Below are 19,891 nucleotides of genomic sequence, written 5' to 3'. Positions count from 1 at the left end.
GCCAAAATGGTCTGTCCATTTATTTTTAATATTCGGTGTCTGATTCGTTAAAAAATAATAATAATTGAAGTGTCGAGTATAGGATTTCGCTAAAGAACAAAATTGGGGCCTGTATATCGGAACATATCGTAAGGTCAATTCGAAAATAAATAGTTAACTTTTATATTGAAATACACACTCTATATATACGTCTATTATATTATTTTTATATAAATAAATATACTGTAGATTAAGGATCATATTAAAATAATATAATATCATATAATTTAATAGCATCTTTAATGAGCTTTGCAGCTTCAGAGCGTTGTGTGGGCCTACATAAAGACTACAAAATGAAATGTCCATGTAGTTATATTTAGGATTTTGCCAAGAAGTTGTCATCGCTAAGAACAAAAAAGGTTTAAAACAATTTGTTTCTCATTACATATTCTGTTAAAAAATAATGTTAAAAAATAATGTTGTAATTTATCTCATTAATTGTATTATTGTAGTGTATTGGTGTAGTTGTTGTGTTTGCTTATATTTTGTATTTTGTGAAAGATTTACCAGAGAGAAAACCTTGAATTTTGTTCAACTCAATCATAGTTTAATTTACCATCCCATAATTTAATTTACTGCGAAATAATATATTTATTATAGATATTTCCCATCACATAATTGTTTATAAAAACTAATATAAATCAATATACAGTGCTTTCCAAATTAATATAGCATACAATTTAACAATACTCACCAGTAAATTACACAGTATAGGCCACCAACATGACTTCACCAACTTCAAATATTTATTTTCAGAATTTCGACTGATGGCAGCCAGATCTCTGAGAAAAAAATGTACCTCAACGAGAGGAATCCTGTTTTTGGTGTACAATCACAAAAGAGCCAAAGATTGACACCAGACTCCTCGAGAATCTAATCTGTAATAAAAGCCAATAAACTGTCTCCTTAGTTCTTTACTGAACTTTGGCTTGGGGTCAAATTGTTTTGGTTGACCCTTTGCTGTCAATAAATACTCCAGTGATTTGTAAATATGGGAAAAAATTTGGTTGTAATTTTCATTGTTTATTTATTATTACTTTACTTTTTTGGTTGAAATATGTTGTCACCACTAACATTTTCTTGTTACATCTAATCCAGGTGCTTTAAACACTTTAAAACCTTAACATGGTGTTTACGTGTCATGGTCGTGGAGGTTTAACTGTAATGTGTCGTGCGCAAGACCTGATCCGCTTGTAAAAGTGTGACATTTTCTTTAGGTCTTTAGTCTTGTTTTTTTATTATTAAAGCATTGCAATTGAAAGGAAACAGAACAAAGGAGACGAATGATGCTTTTCTTCAGTTTTATTGTGGCTTCTTTCAGGAACCACTTCCAGTTAAAGACAATAGAAAATACAATAGGACAGTGCTTCCACTGAACTGTAATATCAAATATTTACACAAAAAATTGTAGCACAACATTATGCGTTTCATCCATCCTCTCATCACCCATGAATACACTGACTAAATGATTGACGCCATGAGCCATTAGGTAGTTCGGTTGAAGAGCTGTAAACTTGATTCATCATTTCGTACAGTAATTAACAATCACAAAAAGTGCATTTTTCACTACAGTGAGATATACAGCAATGCACTCACTACTGCTGATCCTGAAAAGCAATTGTCAACTTATCTAGAGTAACTGAAGTGAACATAAATGATGGAGACTCCCAGTGCTTATGAAAGAGATGCGGGGCCATGCACAGCCTTTCCATTATATGCCAGCCCTAACAGTAAATCTAAAGAGTAAAAAAACAAACAGACCAGTGGAACCTTCAAACACTTAAAACTGATATGGCTTCATCCAAACACTCTTAATAGAAACAGCAATTATTCCTTTATTTAATATTAACAACATCAATTGCCTCAAAGGCTGCAGTTTTCGACAACATGAATTTAGTGATGAGATATGATTGCCTTTATATTTGATATACATAATGCCTTTAAAGTCTGAAAGACGGAAGAGTGTGTTAATATTCATTTCAGTTTGACCAATGATGTGTTTATGGTCAGCAGGCTCTTTAGAATTTAAACTTTTTCGGAGTCCTCATCTGATGTGAGTTTTTCGGATACCTGGCTGCCCTCTTCCTTCTCTCTCTCCATCTCCTCTTGTTCCGCTTTGCTGCTGGGAAACTTGTCTTTGTTGTGCTCTTTTTTCCACTTCATGCGTCTGTTCTGAAACCAGATCTTCACTTGTCTCTCAGTAAGGGCCAGAACATGAGACACTTCAATGCGCCGTTTGCGGGTCAGGTAAGGATTAAACAAGAACTCCTTCTCCAGCTCGAGGGTCTGATAGCGGCTGTAGGTCTGTCTGCCCCTTCTGCGACCGGTAGCTGTGGGGAAAAACATGCGTTATATTAAATCAAATACACAATTAAAAATGATCGAGTAGAACAAACCCAACTGCTATGTTTAAATTTTCCAGTGCTGGGTTGTTTTAGTCCTGTTTAAACAAACACAATTACTTCAAATACTTTATTACATGGATATGGCTTCATCAATCTCACAAAACGCATCAAATTCATCAAACACTAAAAAGAAATAACAGATGGAATTAATTTACTTTTTTATTTAATATAAACAACATCTAAAAAACAGTTTCAATCCAAAATGCTGATGGTTGAGTCAAATATGAACAATTTCTAAGGTTTGTCCCAATGATGGGTTGAAACAACCCAACCTTTTTCTTTTTAGAGTGTGGCTTCGATTTCTTTAAACCACAAAAAATAAAGTAATAAAAGATTCAAAACCAACACAGTTTTATTACCATTAAGCCATGTGTACGGAGCATTCCGGATTTTCTTAAAGGGTGCAATTTACCAGTAGTCAATAGGTGCCATAAAGCGTTAAATTGGGGGGTAATACGTAGGCCAACTATTGTCTATAGTGTTTTAGGGTAACCAGAGGTGTTTCTAGTTTCTCGTCTCACCTTGTGGTCTCATCCACGGAAAGAGCTGCGCTGCGCACGGTTCTGCACTTTCCAAATCATCCCTGATACCGTTTACCTTCAAATTACAATCCCCAAATTGCGTAAAATCCGCATCTGGTGAGGCGAAGAAGGACTGTCTCTGTAACCCGTCCTGTCCTAAGATGTTTCCCGTGGCTTCTCCGGGATAAGGTACCGCGCATGGGTTCTGTTGGTAAGACGCGTGGGTGAAGGATGGTGTACCGTGGTGGTAGAAGTCCGTGAACTGTGCCGTATGTTGAAAAGCAGATCCAGTGTTGTGACCGTACAGCACAGATGATCTGCCTCCAAGATCCTGCCCATATCCTGAGCATTCATAGTAGTTGGATCGCAGTGAATCGCCTCCTTTTAATTTAGTGAAGAGGGAATTGACGAAGTAAGAACTCATTGCTTGCGGATAAAAAGGAAACGAAGTTTGACAACTGTATTGAGACCAAACAGTCTGAATAATTCAAGCAAATCAGGCTTACTATTGCAATACAAGGAAATGCATCCAAATAGAAACTAAGTGCATAAAATGTCGTAAATATTAATGCCAAGTCGATTTTTAACATTTATCCGTAGCTACACCCACATGACTCCTTGGTGAGGGTTCCCGAGCAATAAATAGTTTTCCTTTTCACTCTCTTTGAAAGTGAGTTGCATTTCATATGGGCGTCAGTTATTGATTCCTTTTATCTTTAGATTGCCTCGCCATCTCCAAACAACAGACAAAGCGCGATCTGGTGATAGGAAGAGCACAAGAGAGTGGAAATGGGGATGAAAAAGGGGAGAGAGGGAGTTCTTGGGAAGGCGGGGGTTCTTAGGTGGGGTAGTGGTGGGGGGTGTTGGAGTGTTATTGGTAAACCATTTCAGTGCCAACCGAGACACACACGATATTAAGTAGGCCTATAGCTTATTTCAGATATTAAGATGTTTATATATTTGCCATAGGCTACATAAATTGAATGTTGTACTGCAATAATATGTTTGTAAAGCAGGTCAATTTAACACTCAAAGGCATAGCATAAGTTTTTGGTTTGTTTGTTTAATCAGACAGCTCACATGTAGAAACGCAGACCACCCATAATGTTTTTGCATCTTGAATATACGACAGAAGCTCCATGTTTAATATCTGCGATTTTTATTTATTCTATTCGCGAATTAAATTTTTTCCTTAAAAAAAAAACTCGGTAGCCTACTGTATTTTTACTGACTTTTGTAATAAAAACATGAGTGCAACGACTCATTACTCTTTCTGCGTAGGTTATGATGTTGGTCGGCGCGCGTTCCTGTCAGCTTTTAGAGTAACACCGCCACCGTGTGGTGAACATCGTTTTTTATCCAAGTTCATTCAAGGACGATCGATAATCTGCTTTCCCAAAATAGACTATTATTGAAATAATTCAGCAATCATAATGAATTTGTAAACTAAAAAAAGCCACTGACATTTTCCTAATTTTTATGACGTTTTTTTAAATAATCGAATAAATATTCAAGTTTTTTGTATAGATTGTTATTTTCTTTTGTTAGTTCGCAGCATTGAGAGAAAGGTGAGCAGAACCGTGAAAGTAATTTGCCGGGGAAAATGAGAAGCCGAACAACGCAGTGCTGAACAGCTGCAAGATATTTTCATACCACAGTTGCTTTCATTTCCCACAGTTACTTTACGACCAGAGAAACAACTAATTAGATTTTACTGCCTCCATTTTATGCACTGTTACATCAAGCCACGCAAAATTAAGTGTAAGTCTATTCTGTTCCAAGAAAACATGCGCTGTCTCTGCATGCAACCTTCGCTTACACAGAACATGTGAAAAGCAACTAGATTATTTTAAATGTATATTTAGTAGAATTATTATTATTTATTATTATTATTATGTCCATCAACGGCCTATTTAGACCGTTCACAGACAACTGGATTTATTCAACTGTTTAACAATAAACGCGAAAAAAAACTGCTCACAATTATACATTTGGAAAGACTAATAATGTAGGACTACTTAAGGACAAGAGAAAACATTTTATTATTTTAAAATCTCTTTCTAGTCAATGTCTTATTTTAAATATAGATTTTAATACACTATAAAAATGCTTGTTTGGGTCAATGGACATTTTCTGGTAATTAAACACATCGGTTTGGTTTGTAAATATTTTCTTCAACCATGGATTGAAGCAATCCAGCATTTTTTATTAGTATGAAAAGTAGGCTATATGTACCTTATCAGATACGTTTTTTTAATGAATTTAATGTTTAATATTATTTAAATACTCTGATGAATTGTGCCCGTGCATACAGTGAACAATTTTAAACCATTCAGCGTGTGATGTTACATCCAACCAAGAATAGCCTACTGTATTTACCATACGCTAACTTCTGTATTTTAGCACTCTTTATGTCCTATTTTTTATTTTTTTGTTTGTTGCAGTTGTCGTTATTTTTATGACTCTAGAATTCGACATGGCAAAATAAATTGGATGATGCAATGCTTCTGCAACTTTGAAATATTTATCCTTTATTGCAGTGTAATGTGTAACTCTATCTCCTAAACACATCGTTTTAGAATGAAAATTGAATAATTAAATGTTTATTTTAAAGTAAAAATAAACAACTCTAATTTATTCGACGTAAAGTTAACTTAAAGATAACAGGGATTTTTGTTTGAGAAATCTTTCGCTAAATTGCACAGAAATTAAAATAACTCAAAAAATAAATGCACACGTGCTGTGTTCAAGTTCATTTAACTATTTTATACAGATAATACTTTATTTTAAATTCTAAAACAATATGTTCAAAATTAAGACGAAAACTATTTTAATATTTCTGGTTGTCAGTCCACGTCTACAGTTAATATTATGTACAACTTTGAAAATAAGAACTGCCTCTGGATATAATGTAAAATAAGTAATAAATACAAATATTATTTACTATAATAATAAAAAGCAAACCGTCTTATTCTTTTTGGGAAACGTAATTCTTACTACAATTATTTATGATTATGCAGTTTGGACTTTTATGTATTTTTAAAATTATTAGCAACGTGTAGGCTATTACGCAGATTACCGAGTATCGTTTTTAAGTTAATTTCACATTTATTTTTGTATATTGTGTAGCCTACATTAATGTTGACCGAAGGGTTGATCGAAAGTCTCTCGTTACTATTCTGACGTTTTTAACTTTTCTTGACTACACGCTTCGTATTAATCGAGGAAAAAAATTTTGCGACCAGAGGCAGATTTGCGGCACTATTATTATTATTATTTATTTATTTAGCTGCAGCCGTTACATGTATTTATTAATTTGTTAATCTTATATAAATCATATTAGACAAAATCCGTCAATTCTGTAGAGTCAGAAATAAAGTAACTATTTAAAAAAATTAATAAAATACTCTTTTCTAATTATTTTTTATATATATTCGTTGGCTTAGTAACACAAATCAACAGAGTACCATCATAAAAAAATCCCATCTTACAAAGCTATAGAAACTGAAAAGACAAAATTATTAAAATAATTCCCTTATGGCCTATCAAACTAAGGAGGCATATAAGGATGCATAAAAACATGGGCGGTTACTTACAGCAGGACCAGTCCATTGCATTGTCCAAGGTTTTAAGACCTTGAAAGCGTAACTAAATTACAAGAAAAAAATAGGCATAAAAATGAGAAATGGCTTTAATTTCCACTGAGCATAGAAAATAAATTGTACATTTCCAGTATGGAATACAGGTAGTGGATGCAACATCTGTGTTGTTGAGCAAAGATGCAGCGTCAGTGGCCTTGCTCATGCGAGGAGACTCTGCGAGAGGCCTTGTGAAGGGTGTGGGAGAGATGTGGCCTCGGGACAAGAGGAGCAGGGGTGGAAATGATGTAAAGAGCTTTGGGGTCACAGGACATTGAGGCACCCTGCAGTCGTCCTGGAACGAGTGGAGGCACTCTTAACATTACTGCTCTCGCTCTCGACTCAGCCAAGGAAGAGCTTAAACTGGCCTGACGCCAAGCAAAAGACCCATTGACTGTAAACCAGAGAAAGAGGTGCATTATTTCCTGTGAATGACTCTTTTTATATATGAAAACAATATGAAAAACAGAGAATCTAAAAGGCTAATTAGAAGATATTCACTTGTCCAAGGTATTCGTTGGGCACTGGCAGCCTTTGTTAGACAGGCAGATGTTTGTTGCTCTGCATTTGCTGCTTGTATCTCCTCATCTACACAGCGTTTTGAAGCACCTGCTTCAGTGTGAACTGGCTGCAGCAGGCCTTGTTCCAGGGAGGGCCAGGGCTTTCGGTTTTGGATGAGCTGGGAATGGAGGGAGGGTTTGGCTTTTGTAGACAACTGCTGTTGCATCATAGTGCAGATGCTCTTCTGCTTACATGACATCTCTGCAAAAGGGTCCAGCTGGAGAGATGCAGTAAGATTGGTTGTTGATAAGCAAGGCACATTTTATATTACATAGGTAGAAACACGAAAATGTCTAATGAAGGTGGTATACTGAAATTACATTACTTTCTTAATCAAAAAGTAATATTTTTGTGCCTAAAAAACTCATTTTCTTACTTACCTTATGGTCATTTCTGTAGTGTAAGGGAAACCTAAATTGTTCATGTGAGTGGTTGATAGGTTCAGAGGGGTGATTGGCACTTTGAAGTAGCTGGCGGACCTTGTTAACCACACCCATGTTCAGAAGCAGGGTCTCTCGTTGGTGAAGCTCACTGACTCTCTCTGCCTCCTCTTCTTCTGACAAGTCAAAAGCAACAGTTGTATCTCCTTTCTGGATGGGATGTTCTGGCATAGTTGGTAGCTAAAAAAATGAGTCAGACCACAGGGAATTCATGTTGGTCCTAATCAAACATAGACACCAGTCTCCCTCTAGTGGTAAGTCAAAGGAACTGTATGTTTAGTTGGGCAAAGAATAGTACCAGACATAACACATTATGCAATTAAATATACATGTTTACAGTGAGGAAAATAAGCATTTTAACACCTGAGAAAGTCAATGCTAATATTTTGATACAGTAGCCTTTGTTTGCAATCACCAGGTTTGCACACACTGCAGGAGGAATTTTTGGCCCACTCCTCTTCTCTAAATTAGCCAGGTTTCTGGCCTGTCGCTGAGAAACAAGGAGTTTGAGCTCCCTCCAAAGATTCTCTATTGGGTTTAGGTCTGGAGACTGGCTAGGCCACGCCAGAACCTTGATATGCTTCTTACAGAGCCACTCCTTGGTTATCCTGGCTGTGTGCTTCGGGTCATTGTCATGTTGGAAGACCCAGCCTCGATCCATCTTCAATGCTCTAACTGAGGGAAGGTTAATCTCACAATACATGGCCCTGGTCATCCTCTCCTTAATACAGTGCAGTCGCCCTGTCCCATGTGCAGAAAAACACCCCCAAAGCATGATGCTACCACCCCCATGCTTCACAGTAGGGATGGTGTTCTTGGGATGGTACTCATCATTCTTCTTTCTCCAAACACGTTTAGTGGAATTATGATCAAAAAGTTCTATTTTGGTCTCATCTGACCACATTACTTTCTCCCATGACTCCTCTGGATCATCCAAATGGTCATTGGCAAACTTAAGACGGGCCTGGACATGTGCTGGTTTAAGCAGGGAAACCTTCCGTGCCATGTATGATTTCAAACCATGACGTCTTAGTGTATTACCAACAGTAACCTTGGAAACGGTGGTCTCAGCTCTTTTCAGGTCATTGACCAGCTCCTCCCGTGTAGTTCTAGGCTGATTTCTCACCTTTCTTAGGACCATTGAGACCCCACAAGGTGAGATCTTGCATGGAGCCCCAGTCCGAGGGAGATTGACAGTCATGTTTAGCTTCTTCCATTTTCTAATGATTGCCCTAAAAGTGGACCTTTTTTCACCAAGCTGCTTGGCAATTTCCCCGTAGCCCTTTCCAGCCTTGTGGAGGTGTACAATTTTGTCTCTAGTGTCTTTGGACAGCTCTTTGGTCTTGGCCATATTAGTAGTTGGATTTTTACTGATTGTATGGGGTGGACAGGTGTCTTTATGCAGCTAACGACCTCAAACAGGTGCATCAAATTTAGGATAATAAATGGAGTGGAGGTGGACATTTTAAAGGCAGACTAACAGGTCTTTGAGGGTCCGAATTCTAGCTGGTAGACAGATGTTCAAATACTTTTTTGCAGCTGTATCATACAAATAAATAGTTTAAAAAAAAATCATATATTGTGATTTCTGTTTTTTTCTTTAGATTATGTCTCTCACAGTGGACATGCACCTACGATGACAATTTCAGACCCCTCCATGATTTCTAAGTGGGAGAACTTGCAAAATAGCAAGGTGTTCAAATACTTATTTTACTCACTGTATATGTTTTTCTCCAAAATATACACACTGGTTTTAATAGACCACTTACAGAATTTGGGTTCGGATGTGTGGGCTGAACCTGAATTCTTCTTGGCTTTACTTTTTCTCCAGCAGATTCACCTTGAAGATCTCGCTTACGTGAACCCTTCTTTTCCCATTCTTTCTGCTCCTGCTTTAGACGCAATTCCTGCAACTGCTGCCTACAAAATTCCAAAAAGCTTTTGTTTCTGTGCTGTTGCATGCAACAGTATTCCTGAAAAAATATATAAAAATTAATGTATGTATACCTGGCACACTCCTCCCTAGCTTTTGATGCTGTAGTCTCCTGGAATAGAGAGCCGCTGTGTTGAAAATACTTTTCGTATTTCTCTCCTCCCTCTCTCGGATAAATCCGTCGGAATCCACCCATGTTTTTTGCCTCGTATCTCTCCATCTGCTCCATACTAGCAGCCTGCGACTGTCGAAGCTCCTCAGTCCTTACAACACACATGTAACTACCTCAATCAATTTCACTTAGTTTATTTTTACAAATAAAAACATTCTCATATACATTTAAAAAATTGTAGGTTTCTACACAGACAAAATGTATACTAGAGCTGTGTAGCTTCGGTTTGTCTGTGCTTTGAGGTACCTGGCCTCTTTAGAACGGTTCTGCTGCAGTCTCTCTTTTACCCTACGCTTCTCCTCCTCTGTGATCTTCCTCCGGTCACAGGCACCCAGGTTTATCAGCACCAATGTGTCATAAAGCAGATCATCTTTGACCTCCCGGTCCAGACGGGAGTCTGTGGTGAAGCTGGGAGAATGGTTGACCTAAACAGACAGTTTAAGATATAGATGCCAAGGCTTCTACACAGATCTAAAATATTTTGGGGAAATTATGGGAGACTTTCAGACTCTATTATAATATATAATAATATTCAAAGTAAATTAATGATAGGTCTATTTGATATATGAATGTATATATATATGATTATAACACAACAAATACCTATGATAAAGGGATCGGTAGTCTTAACACTAAGGAAGCTTTATAAATTACACTTATTCTTAAGTCTAGGAAAAAGAGTAAAATTACATCATTCTTAGAATTTTGACACATGTAAGACTTAAAAGTTTACTCTGAGCGGCTTTATACATACAGCTCCAGATTATAAATGTGACAGGTGTTGTTGACATGCACACACACTGAAGTCATTGAGAAAAAGCTATAGTTCACTGACAATCCGGGCAATTTCGCATTCATTATTGAGGATGTATCACCTGCGATAATGAATGCAATATTGCCCAGCTTGTCAGTAAACTGGTGATTTACTACTATTCAAGGAACCGGCTTTACTGACGAGATGTGAATGACAATCGCATGCGATTTATCGTGCAGCCCTAGCAAAAAGCTAGACAATACACATGCACAGGAAAGACTAGCCTACTGCGATTGGAAATCAAAATCATGTTATGATTTAAGTTAGATGTAATTATGAATGATTTATTCTACATTTGCATAGGCTTTAAAGCAAGCTTTAAAATGGGTCTGAACCTCAAGAAGCCAAGGCCTAAGTCGATGGTCCAATAACACATCAAAGCCAAGGATCTCAAAGCAAGCGCTGCCAGATGCATGATTGGGGAAGCAGGTGTGGTAGTTGTGTTTAAGAACAGGGTGAGCCGATATTAGTGTCTTAATGATGACGTCCTCGATGTCTGCCCACATCTTCTCTGTATCATAACTCATGGCTTCCATGTGCTTTCTGAAGCTGGAGAGTTTCCTGCAAAATGAGAGGTTTTGTAACTACAATAGATGAACTTTGTGACAAATCTGTAGGAATGTGCAGATTACCGTTTGCTGCCCGTATCTTCATCTCTGATGAAGTTTTCACTGTGCTTGTTGATGGCATAGTTAGTTAAGTGCATGCAAACATCTTCCTGTTAATAGTAAGATGCATAAAGACAGAAATTTAAAGTGACCACTAAGGACAACCAACGCTCGTTAATTGATCATCATCAGGGACGTGCACAGACAAATTTGGGGGACAGGGGCTGAAGTGGAAAAGTATGGCACGCATCATTAAAATCGGACAAATTTCGGGACATAAAGGGTTGTAACGATAACAGGAAAAAGCAACAAATACCAAATGCTAGAAGTCTTTTGATTTATTTTGACAGTAGTGCAAATGACAATTTGTTCCATCTAGACTCTAGAGGCATGTAGTCCTCCTCTAAGATACAACATAAAGCCTCCTTTAGTTTTTAAGCACTAATAGAATGCACTCTTGCATATGGTCCATTTTATTAGAGCTGATAAAAATCAGATACTTATTTTAAATGATAAAAATTATTTAATTTTGGCTATATTCTTTAACTGATAAAAGCAGCTTCTGACCACAGAATTAATCGGTTGATCAAAGGTCAAGTCAGAATCAAAAGTAACACCCAAGTTTCTATAATGTGTGTGAAGGTTACAAGATAAATATCTGAGTTTTTTTGGCAACAGCCTATTTGGAAGTAGAGGGGCTAAAAATTAAGACTACCATATATGATTCATTTAACTGAAGGAAGCTGGTTGACATCCAATGTTTAACATCTCTCAGACAGTCAAATAAACACTGCAGACTAGAAACATCCTTTGGATGTATAGAAATGTAACACTAAGTATAGTCTGCGTAACAGTGATATGAGACATTATACTTCCTAAAAATTGTATACAGGGGGAGCATGTATAAAGAAAAGAAAACAGGACCCAGAATTGAGCCCTGTGGAACCCCATACAAAACAGGTGTTGCACCTTGGGTGTGCATTATTTTCAAATAATTCAATGGACCGTTGTTAATTATTCATACATAGCGCATTAAACAATTGCATTTAACATATTAAATATGTAGGTTTCGGTGTCTTTACCAAATTGCTGCTAGTAGGCTCAATGTATTGAGTTGTACAGAATCGAACCAGGCCTTCTTTGTACATAAAGATACGGAAAGGGTCACAGCTGGTTACCAGCACATATATCCGCAGGTCAAACTTAAACCCATCAATGATAAATGGCTAGAAAAAGAAAGAAAATAAAAAACCAATATCAACATATCTTTCTATTTTTTGTAGTATAATGAGAAGTGCGTATTAGTCGTGCATGTACCGGAGATAACTGAATACATGCCTTAATTAGAATCATTGTGCTGGTGGCTATAATTGTGATGTACAGTAGCTGTGTTACCTTAGATAAGTACACCTGACATATCATATGTTCTCCTGCCCGAATTTCTTTACTGGACTTTGTAAGATAGATACCACGACCTTGGCAACCTGAATCTGGCTTGCAGATGTAAGTTTTGTGCTTTTTGGCTCTGGTGTAGGCAAGAAAATCACTATAACTGAAACATAAAAAAAAACATTTTTAGCCTCTATTAAAGGGTTTTATTGTGATATCATTGCATGGTTCAACTTGAAAAGACTCACTCTGCAGGGAGGCACCACGTGCGGGGGAAAATGTTGTACTCCTTTGGAAAAAGTTTTAACATACGGTTCATGTTTCGTGCAAGCAAGTCCTTCCTGCAGATTTCACTCATGCCAGGAAAATGATTGATTTTCTATGATGGGGCAATGGAAGCATAAACATCTTGTTAATATTTTAAAAGAGGCAAGAATACTAAATAAGATGTTTGATGATTTTTGACAGCAAAACACCTGGTAACGCTTCATATCCATGACCCTATCTAGTGAGACAGAGCAGTCTGTCCAAAACAAGGTCCAGTCTTCTCCCTCCGCGGCTTCTCTTAGCCCGTACCTGCGAGATGCACGGCGCACTTCAAGAAAGGAAAGGAAATTCAGACTGTGCCATTATATACAGTAGACAATGACGTTTAATCAAGGCTTTAACATTACTCATTATTAAACAATTGTGAGAGTAATGCACATATCAAGTGTTCAAGCGAAAAATTTAGATGAGCAAGCCTCACCACTCTCGTATTTGCAGTTGGTGAGATTTATCCATAGTCATCTGAAAGAAATAAAGAGAACAAACAGACAGACCTGTGCATTGCTCAAGTATTACAAAAGTATTGTTGAAATTTTTCACAAATGTTTTTAAAGACGTTTGTTTCTTTACCATTAACATGTAGTAGTGGCCAAAAGTTTAAACAATCAACATTTTCACACTTAATTTAAATATTTCATTATAGATTCATAGAAAAAAATGTATGCATGTTGCATTGGTCTGTTTGGAGTTAAAACTGAAGCTCAGCTTTAGAATAAAAAGTTAAACACAGCACGTGCAGAGTTTATAACAATATGGACAATGACTACAAAATATTACCACAAAAGAGAATCAATAAATATTGATAACACATAAAATTGTAGTCAGCGTATGCTTTATACCAGTAAGTTATATACCATTTTTGTATTCAAATAAATCCCAGACTCCTTAATATGCAGTGGTTTGCCTTTTTGTCAAATTATTGTGTCCAATAAACACAGTTTATTAAAGTAGGGGTGCCCAAACTTGGTTCTGTAGGGCTAGTGTCTGGACGTTTATGCTTAGAAAGACCTTAATTCACTTAAGATGTGTTTGATTAGGGTTGGAGCTAAACTCTGAAGGACACTGGCCCTCCAGGACTGAGATTGGGCACCCCTGCCTTAAAGATTTAGTGTTTTGTCTATTTTGTAACATACACCTCATATTTTGATTTTTAAAAGGACGGTATTTTACACTTAAAGCCCTGTTTGCAGATTGTTTATGATGAAATAGAACGGTTTTGACTGAAATTTGGACATATGATGCTGTCCCGAGAATCCCCGGGTGCCTATCGTATCACCTCACACCTCTACAATGGCTGTATAGGTGCACAGGAACAATCCTTTCTAAAATGCATTAAACTTTCGTTTACAAAGACGTGAAATTCACCGAGCGGCCAGGGGCGTTCACTGATATGCCCACACAAAAATCGCCGCAAAAGATGCCCTCCAACAGGTTTTATCGTAGTTTTTGTCCAACTCCATTGACTTGTATTAGATGTGAGGTACGGTATTACTCCGCACCGGGAACGTTGTTTATATTCTTGCAATTGGCAAAGGTGGATTATCGCCACCAACTTGGCTGGAGTGTCTATTATTCAAGCTCTCAATAGGAGAATATACGGGTGTGAGGCGTTTGGAAAAATAGGTCCACAAGTTTACAACAAATGCTAAAACAGCTGTTGGAAAGCATCCTTTGCAGCGATTTCTGTGCGAGCACACCAGTGAACACCCTTGACCACTCAGTGAGTTTCACGTCTTTGTAAACAAAAGTCCAATGCATTCCAGGAAGGACCGTTCCAGTGCACCTACACACACACCGCAGAGGTGGGAGGCTATAGAACAAACACCCGAAAATTCTCGGGGCAGCACCACACGTCCAAATCCCAGTCAAAACCGCTCCATCTCATCACAAACAATCCGAAAACAGGGCTCCAAGTGCAAAACACCGAACTTGTCCTTTAAGGGGACGTTACAGGTGCAATGTGGGACTTTAATGGCATCTAGAGGTGAGACTGCGAATTGCAACCAACAGCTCAGTCCACACCTCACCCCTCCCTTTTCAAACGCATAGTGAAACTACAGTAGCCGGCACAGGACAAACACGTCATCGTCTTAGACAATGTGACAAAACGCGCTATAAAGGACAGTTTAGGCCATTTAGGGCCACTGTAGAAACATGGTGGCACAAAATAGTGACTTCCATGTAAGGGGAACCGTGGTGTATGTATGTAAAACGGCTCATTCTAAGGTAATAAAAACAATACACTTCATGTTGTTGTAAGGTCTGATAATATAGTTATCCACATTATATTGCATTTCTGTCAAGAGATCCTTTTAAAAGTCACAAATTGTACCTTTTAAAGCACATATTGTACAGATGTCTCCCTCCCGGTATAACTTTTGGGCACTACTGTATGTACGTAAATACACTGCATAATATAAAAATGGCTTACTTCTTTTTTCTTTTTTTCTTCTTGTTAACTGCAGATAGAGGGATTGGCGTGGTGCAGGGGTGTGCATTAGTGTCACTTCCCCAGCCCTCCCCCTCCAGCCCTGCCTCGGGTTCACACTTGGACGCTTCACTCGCCGAGCACCTCACCGAGTTCTCCGCTGGTATCTCCATTCTGAGACATAAATGTTTGATGACGACACAGCGATGATTTATGAGGCTTCTAGATTTAGTAATCTGCCTTTGTTTAAGAACCTATGAGCAGAAAGATCTTAAATTGTGTCAAGTCACATGCTCTATGTGAAACCTAATCAGCCATATCGGTGGTTCCGCTGGTAAAGGGCAAAATGCATGGCATCGTGTTTCTGTCATCATTACCCTCCACAGATGAGTACCCTACCTGTCAACAACATTACATTCTAATCTAAACAGACCAAGGCGAATTATGTGGACAGAGTGATAGAACGTTAACGTTGTTTAAGGCCTGGCTTATGGCAGGGGGTTTAAAGCTTGTGGGTCACAGTGGGATTAGGTGCGTGGCACAGTCACTTGGCTGTTATGGTGAATGACACAAAAATAGTGTAGTCCAATTAATGACAAGCAATGACAAACTACTCTCTACTTAAGGAAAACAAATATGTATTTTTACCATAAGGTTGGTGTGTGAGGTAAATTATACCTCTCTAGGTGGGTCTTAAATTTAGCAGTGTTCGTTATTCAAAGATATTAAAGCGATATTAATCTAAAAATTGTTCTGCTGAACACAAAGGAAGATATTGCATTAATACAGCAATGTTTGTAACCAAACAGTTTTTGAGCACCACTGATTTCCATAGCATTCATTTTATCTACTATGGAAGTCAATGGTGCTCCTAATTCCTACTTGATTAAAGATACTTCTTTTGCGTTCAGCAAAACAAATACATTTTTAGTGCTGGGCAACGATTTATCGCATACAAAATAAAAGTGAATATATGTGTGTGTACTGTGTGTAATTATTATGAATATTTAAACACACACACACATACATATATACATTTCAGAACATTTACATTTAATTTATATATATTCATTTTTACTGTGAATATATAAAAATTAGAGCTGGGCCAATTGTCCCCACAAAGATAGGAATACCAGTGTTTTTGTGACCTTGTGGGGACATTTTGACGTCCCCATGAGGAAACAAGCTTATAAATCAAATAAAACAATGTATTTTGAAAATGTGAAGTAGTAGAATGGTTTCTGTGTGTGTGTGTGTGTGTGTGTGTGTGTGTGTGTGTGTGTGTGTGTGTGTGTGTGTGTGTGTGTGTGTGTGTGTGTGTGTGTGTGTGTGTGTGTGTGTGTGTGTGTGTGTGTGTGTGTGTGTGCGCGCGCGCATATACATAATAGTTACAAACAGCACACACTCATATTTTATGCAAAAAAATTATTTTGTATGCGATTAATCGCGATTAATCTATGCCCAGCACTAATTTATACAGTTTAGTAACAGCTTGAAGGTAAGTAAAAATGACGACAGAATTTTCATGATCTATCCCAGATACAGAGATGGAGGAGAAGAACAGCAGGCAGGAGATGAATAGATGATAAATTGAGCAGAGTTTACTGTATAATCTTAGTTGGGTTTCAATGCTTAGTATGACTTCACAACATTGCCATGTGAAAATCTTGAGATTGAGACATTTGCCTATCTTTACTTATGCAGACAATACAGACCCAACATGAGACTAAACAGTAATAAAAGTAATCTAAAGTGGAGAATAATCCAAATTAAAAGAAATTAACTGTAATTCAATTAATTTTAAATGAATAAAACTCGAATGTATGCTCGTACTGTCTTTCGTCATCTGTCAGATGACACACACACAGGTTGCTTAAAAAAAATCAGATGAAAAAACTGGGAACCCCTGGCTTAAAGGACAGAAGGTACAGTTGGACACCCTTACTAATTGTGAGAGACCTTTGTGCGAGGTAACTGTATTTTGATCCAGTGATCTGGATAATGCTGTGAACTCTTGTCCCTGGCCTCAGATAAAATGGCCAGTTGACCTTAATGGTGGGTAACATTACCCAAAGGTAAAAAAACAAAAACACCTTAGTTTAGTCTGCAGTTCATGTACATTGTCAAAATCTAAAAGGCTTTTTAATCTGATACATTTAGTCAATGTGAAAATAATTTTTGTCTGTCGAATGACAGGATAGGTGGTAGAATAACATACAGCCTCTGATAGTATTAGACAAATGTGATACATAATAAATGGTTATCCAGTGAAAGAGCGTTCCTGTAGCTCTTTTGGTAGAACATTAACAGGTTCAAAGACAGAGGTGTAAAGTACTCAAGTATTTTTACTTTTACTCAAGTAAATGTTTTTAAATATCTGTACTTTATCAGAGTGCTTTTCTTTGGCAAACTTTTACTTCACTACATTACGATGCATAATACTGTACTTTTTACCCGACTATATTTCATAAAAGTTTTTTTTTACCTTTAATATGTACCATCTGTACCTTTAAATACTTTTTAAATATACTGGTAAGTATGTATTATCTTATGTATACTAGCTACTATCTGTATACTTTTTTTTTTATAAACTCTTACTTTAGTAAAAGTACTTAAGTACTACTATTTAAGTTTTGAGATATTTATTGTGAAATGTAGTGGAATAAAAGTATGATATTATGCTTCAAAATGTAATAAAGTAAAAGAAAAACACCCTAATAAGTTACAGATACTTGAAAAAACTTTAAGCAAAATACTTGGGTACTTTACACCTCCTCACTGAACACAAATATTGATAAAATGTATATCTTGTAATCTAAGGTCTCTTTGGACCAAAATATCTGCCAAATGCATAAATGTAAAGTTACACAATCTGTAAACTTTGCACTAACCTGTGTCTACGCTTTAAAAGGAGGTCAGCAGTTTGGCAGTCAAAATCTAAAAAAAAATCTCCTGTCCACGCCACTTAGCTTCAGTTATCCAACAGAAGGTCATCATCGGGAGGAGTGGCACGCAATCCCTTACAAAAAGAAACAAATTTACCTCTTCTGTGCTGGGTGGCCAAACCTGGATATACTTACATACTGATACACTGAAACCTTAAGATCAAGTGACCTATTAAACACACAGGAGACCTAAACCTGATACATGACCACAAAAATGAAGGCCAGTAGGAAAACAAGAATCAGAGAAAGATAATCCCCCATTACTTGTCAAAAGTGATTAGAAAAGTGGTTGGTTGCTACTAGAACAATGAAGGAAGTATATATTAACATAAGTTGTTTGCGGCAGTAAATTGGGACTTATAAAACGATGCACATTTTTAAAAGATACCAGTAAGAGACTTTAAAAATGACCTATGTTTAAATTTTTTTGTATTTTTAAAATCAAAGTTTTTTTAAATAATAAACACTTTGTTTTATTATTAATGAATATGCTACTTTTTTATTACGAGGTCGAGGTAAAGTTTAAACAGTGCAATTTTTATTTAAATAAATTTAGTGAAATTACGCAAAAAATAAAAAAATACGCTAAATAAATTAAATAAATAAAAATAATTCAAAATACTCATGGATTACCAGATGAAGTGTTAAGTTATATGACGTTATACAAACATTTAAAAAAATACATAAATTAAATCATACAAAAATTAACTGGAATTGTTATACAATTTAAAACATAAGTTTTCGAGTCCGGCTAACGTTAACCAAGTAACCAACACCTAGCCTACCGCGTGACCCTGAAGTAACTTTACTCATACTGTAACTGTGTAGCACATTAGATATAGCCTACGTTTAAAAACGGCATAATGAAAACATTTTTAAATCATTAAAATCAATATCCGAATATATAAAATAAATATTCTTCAACTACCTGTGGCTCTTTTAACCAGGTTAAAGCTTGATTTCGTCAGCGCACGACGTTTCCTTCACAATTGCCATGGCAACGGAACGCTTTTCAACAGGTTAGCCCGTTAGCTAATGCTGCTACAAAATAATAAAAGTAAACAGACACAGCGAAGCCCTTCACGAGTCCAGATTAATAAATACGCACCTGTTTTTGTATTTATCACATTGCCCAGGAGTGTCACGGATTTTCATGACTATTAAGAAGGAAGTAGCCGCTTTTATCAAGCCAAGTGCTTCCATACGCACCAAGTGAGAGCACGAGATCAAGTGAAAGCAGAGCTGTAAAGTAGGCTACTTGATCTCTGATTGGTTCTCGATCTTGCACTAGTATTTAGCACATAAATCCTATGGGATTCATTGCTGATCCCAGATTTACTTTGCCGTATGTGACCCTGTCTGTGAAAACCCAGCTAGTCATTTTTTTGTGATTTGTTTAACGCAAAACCATCCTACATAATGTAAAATATAGCTTTGATATCTTTAATATTGACTGAGTAAGGTAATTAAATCAATGACTGTAATCAAACTTTGATGCTCTTAATCACATATAATTAGATTACAAGACTTTGTCTTGTTTCACACTAGTATGCTGTGGTTATTCTGCATGCTTGTACACATGATGATCCTACTTTCTCAAGGTTGTGTTTGGTGTTTTGTTAAGTCATATTTTAATGACATACCTTAAACTGTAAGAAATGGCAAAAGAGA

At 36.8% G+C, this 19,891-nt stretch overlaps 2 protein-coding genes and 1 long non-coding RNA gene across 7 annotated transcripts in view; 1 reads left to right on the top strand and 2 right to left on the bottom strand.

Annotated features, from left to right (window-relative positions):
• Window positions 1-15,449, top strand: part of LOC129421447 (uncharacterized) — a 46,908-nt gene extending 31,459 nt beyond the window's left edge. The window contains exon 4 of one of the 4 annotated variants that reach the window (XR_008637101.2): window positions 15,313-15,449. This is a non-coding gene — a long non-coding RNA (uncharacterized lncRNA). Of the gene's footprint in view, window positions 1-795; window positions 1,271-15,312 lie in introns of those variants that run through there. The other 3 variants (XR_012369276.1, XR_012369275.1, XR_012369277.1) reach the window with 3 other exon arrangements.
• On the bottom strand, window positions 1,333-3,937 carry hoxb8b (homeobox B8b). The gene is made up of 2 exons (XM_055176999.2): window positions 2,966-3,937; window positions 1,333-2,369 (listed from the first exon to the last, which is right to left on the bottom strand). The coding sequence occupies exons 1-2, from the start codon at window positions 3,387-3,389 to the stop codon at window positions 2,065-2,067; spliced, it is 729 nt and encodes a 242-aa protein (XP_055032974.1). The 5' UTR covers window positions 3,390-3,937; the 3' UTR covers window positions 1,333-2,064.
• ttll6 (tubulin tyrosine ligase-like family, member 6) lies at window positions 6,643-19,531 on the bottom strand. Of its 2 annotated transcripts, XM_055176989.2 has the most exons (16): window positions 19,329-19,531; window positions 18,167-18,294; window positions 15,279-15,449; window positions 13,269-13,306; window positions 12,997-13,115; window positions 12,769-12,899; window positions 12,527-12,683; window positions 12,214-12,357; window positions 11,156-11,241; window positions 10,859-11,084; window positions 9,956-10,134; window positions 9,612-9,800; window positions 9,374-9,524; window positions 7,545-7,784; window positions 7,105-7,381; window positions 6,643-6,997 (listed from the first exon to the last, which is right to left on the bottom strand). In XM_055176989.2, the coding sequence occupies exons 3-16, from the start codon at window positions 15,446-15,448 to the stop codon at window positions 6,753-6,755; spliced, it is 2,352 nt and encodes a 783-aa protein (XP_055032964.2). In that variant the 5' UTR covers window position 15,449; window positions 18,167-18,294; window positions 19,329-19,531; the 3' UTR covers window positions 6,643-6,752. The 2 variants fall into 2 exon arrangements, with proteins under 2 accessions (XP_055032964.2, XP_055032965.1); XM_055176990.2 differs by lacking the exons at window positions 18,167-18,294; window positions 19,329-19,531 and having other exon boundaries at window positions 13,269-13,309; window positions 15,279-15,401.
• Between the last annotated feature and the right edge of the window lie 360 nt (window positions 19,532-19,891).

The sequence above is a fragment of the Misgurnus anguillicaudatus genome, chromosome 4 (assembly GCF_027580225.2).
Source record: "Misgurnus anguillicaudatus chromosome 4, ASM2758022v2, whole genome shotgun sequence".
Taxonomy (NCBI): Eukaryota; Metazoa; Chordata; class Actinopteri; order Cypriniformes; family Cobitidae; genus Misgurnus; species Misgurnus anguillicaudatus.
This window is presented reverse-complemented; position numbering and strand designations above follow the sequence as displayed.